The 2,500-nt window shown below is 48.7% G+C and overlaps 1 protein-coding gene across 5 annotated transcripts in view; it reads right to left on the bottom strand.

Annotated features, from left to right (window-relative positions):
- nr4a3 (nuclear receptor subfamily 4, group A, member 3) overlaps positions 1–2,500 on the bottom strand; it is a 26,991-nt gene that overhangs the window by 7,937 nt on the left and 16,554 nt on the right. For all 5 annotated transcript variants that reach the window (XM_079502621.1, XM_079502622.1, XM_079502624.1 and 2 more), the window contains one exon: positions 2,288–2,487. In XM_079502621.1, the coding sequence (XP_079358747.1) occupies positions 2,288–2,487 (200 nt within the window). The remainder of the gene's footprint in view (positions 1–2,287; positions 2,488–2,500) is intronic.

The raw sequence follows: 2,500 nt of genomic DNA, 5'->3' as shown, positions 1-2,500 counted from the left end.
ACTGTTTAGTAACAGAGCACAAACTAGTACAACACTCCCAGAGGAGCGGAGCAAATTTACTCGACACACATAACTTGGTACACACACGCATCCGGCACTCCACTCTCTCACACTAACAAGCACACAGATACAAACGTACTCAGCTGCACACACGGGAAGCAGGGGCGGTGGTGGCTGGTGGGGAGGGGGGGGAGGCATGTGGGTTCAGCAGAGGGTCAGCACAAGGCCACATCAGCACTGTGATAGGCTGTGCGTCTGTGCGTGCGTGCGTGCGTGCGTGCGTGCGTGCGTGCGTGCGTGCGTGCGTGCGTGCGTGCGTGCGTGCGTGCGTGCGTGCGTGCGTGCGTGCGTGAATACATCCCACACTCTCACGGAAGAGGAGAAAGTAAGACAGTGGTGTGTTTGTGTGTGATTTCTTTCTTTTGTGGGAGTTTAGTTGATGGGCAGAGGAGTAGTTAGTGTGTGTGCATTCGTGCGTGCGTGCGTGTGACTGCGTGCGTGCGTTGCGTGCGTGCGTGAGTTGGATGGAGACATTTCAGATTCCTCAGTTCAGAGTGAGTCAGTGTCCCTGTCTCTTGTGCCCTCCTGCTGAGTGTGCTATGCCACCGCCTATCCCCTACCCACCATGCACCTGGCTCTACAATGGGGGCCGGAGGAAAATGTTGCGATCCTACATCACCAGTGTGTGGTGAGTGTTTGTGCGGGCAAGTGTGTTTGTGTGACTGACCGTGTTGGTTTTCTGACCCAGACGACGGCCCACACAAAAGGATGAGCTTGTACCCCAACCCCCCTCCGTCCCATAAATTTAACCAGCCACATGCCTCGGAGGGGCAGAGCGGTAACCCAGGGCAATTCAGAGGCAAATACAGGCTGGGGCAGCCATAATGGCACCACAGGTATCCACCAGTGGCACACACGCACGCACGCACGCACGCACGCACGCACGCACGCACGCACGCACAAAACAAACACACACACACACACACACACACACACACACACACACACACACACACACACACACACAAACACATGCACAAGACACTGGGTGCTCACTGAACACAAGAGGTCAATGAGGTTTCAGTCAATTCCATTTATATTTCAGTCAGCTGAATTGAATATATAATTTTTTTGTCCATAATAGTTCTATTCAGTTCCTCAGCTGACTAGCTTTTAGATGGAATTGATCCTGTCAATTCGCAGTTCACAATGTTGGCACAGTTTTAGCCTGCAGAGCACACACAGAGCTCTCTGTGCGTCAGATATCAGACAAGAGCAGCGGAACTCTGTGGGTGTAGCTGCTGTCATAGCTACAGACTCCATTCATTATTTGGTTCATATGGCGATTACTCACATCCACTCCTCCTACTCTGGAGATTCTGCTCAATTCCTAAATTGAGATGTGCCAACACAAGAGTGGTCAGCTACACCAGGCACATGCAACTAACATGAATTAGATGACAAGTAAAAGTAATGCAAGTGAGTTGTTACGTTTTTTTAAACTGACATCTAGTTATGGGTATGTTGTAGAGTTTTTCATGTAATTACACTTCTGACTTATAGGGCTGATCGATATGACCTCAAATCAGTATCACAATTATTTCAAACCTTTGCACTCTATAGCATTGATGATTATCAGAATATATTACGAATATATATTTTGTTTATCACTTACACCACCTTTACATTTTGAGACATGATGCAATACTCTGAAATAGAAAGCTGGAGGCTGGAGTGGTGGAGGAACCCTTTGCCAGCAGCAGCAGTAGCACCAGTGTGTAATGCAGGATTGTAGTACTAATAGCAGAGATCCAGTGTAGGAGGGAGCCATATGTAAGTGGACCATCTTGTTATGAGAATGGGCTGTGATTGGCGTGTAGAAAAGCGTGGCTGATTAAAAACACTTATTCATTCATCAGACTGACAGCTGATTACAGCTTTGGCATAGGACTCCTGCAGGAACTAACATGATGCCTCATCTACTTACAATATAGGGTATATGAAGACTGTCTCTTCTAGTTATGTACAGTATGAGTGTCTCATGTAGTTAGTATATAGATTGATTAGTGTAATTATAGGTAAGTAGAGTGATAAATGAAGTTTTGTAGATCGTCTCATGTAGTTAAGGGATATAGACTGTCATGTAGTTGTAGGTATGTAAGACTGTCTCGTTTAGTCATAGGTATGTACACTGTCTCTCTAGTTTGTTGTAATTCTCTCATTCCAGGCCTCCTCCTCTCATTTCTCATCTACAATGCGGTCCTACTCCCCCCCGGCCCTCCCTCACCTGTGGGCCAAACGCAGGACAAACAGCTCCAGGAAGGCAGAGTCTATGAGCAGGTTCTGGTCGTCGCGGTGAAGCTCGGAGAAGCCTGGCAGCCGGTCGGCCCAGCATCGCGTGGTCTCCATGGAGGCCGTGAGCAGCCTATAGAAGAGCTGGATGTGCTGGGCGTCTGAGGAGGACGTGGGAGGGTCGGCTGCACTGAACTGTGAGGGGCAG

The sequence above is a fragment of the Electrona antarctica genome, assembly GCF_951216825.1.
Source record: "Electrona antarctica genome assembly, chromosome: 6".
Lineage (NCBI taxonomy): Eukaryota > Metazoa > Chordata > Actinopteri > Myctophiformes > Myctophidae > Electrona > Electrona antarctica.
This window is presented reverse-complemented; position numbering and strand designations above follow the sequence as displayed.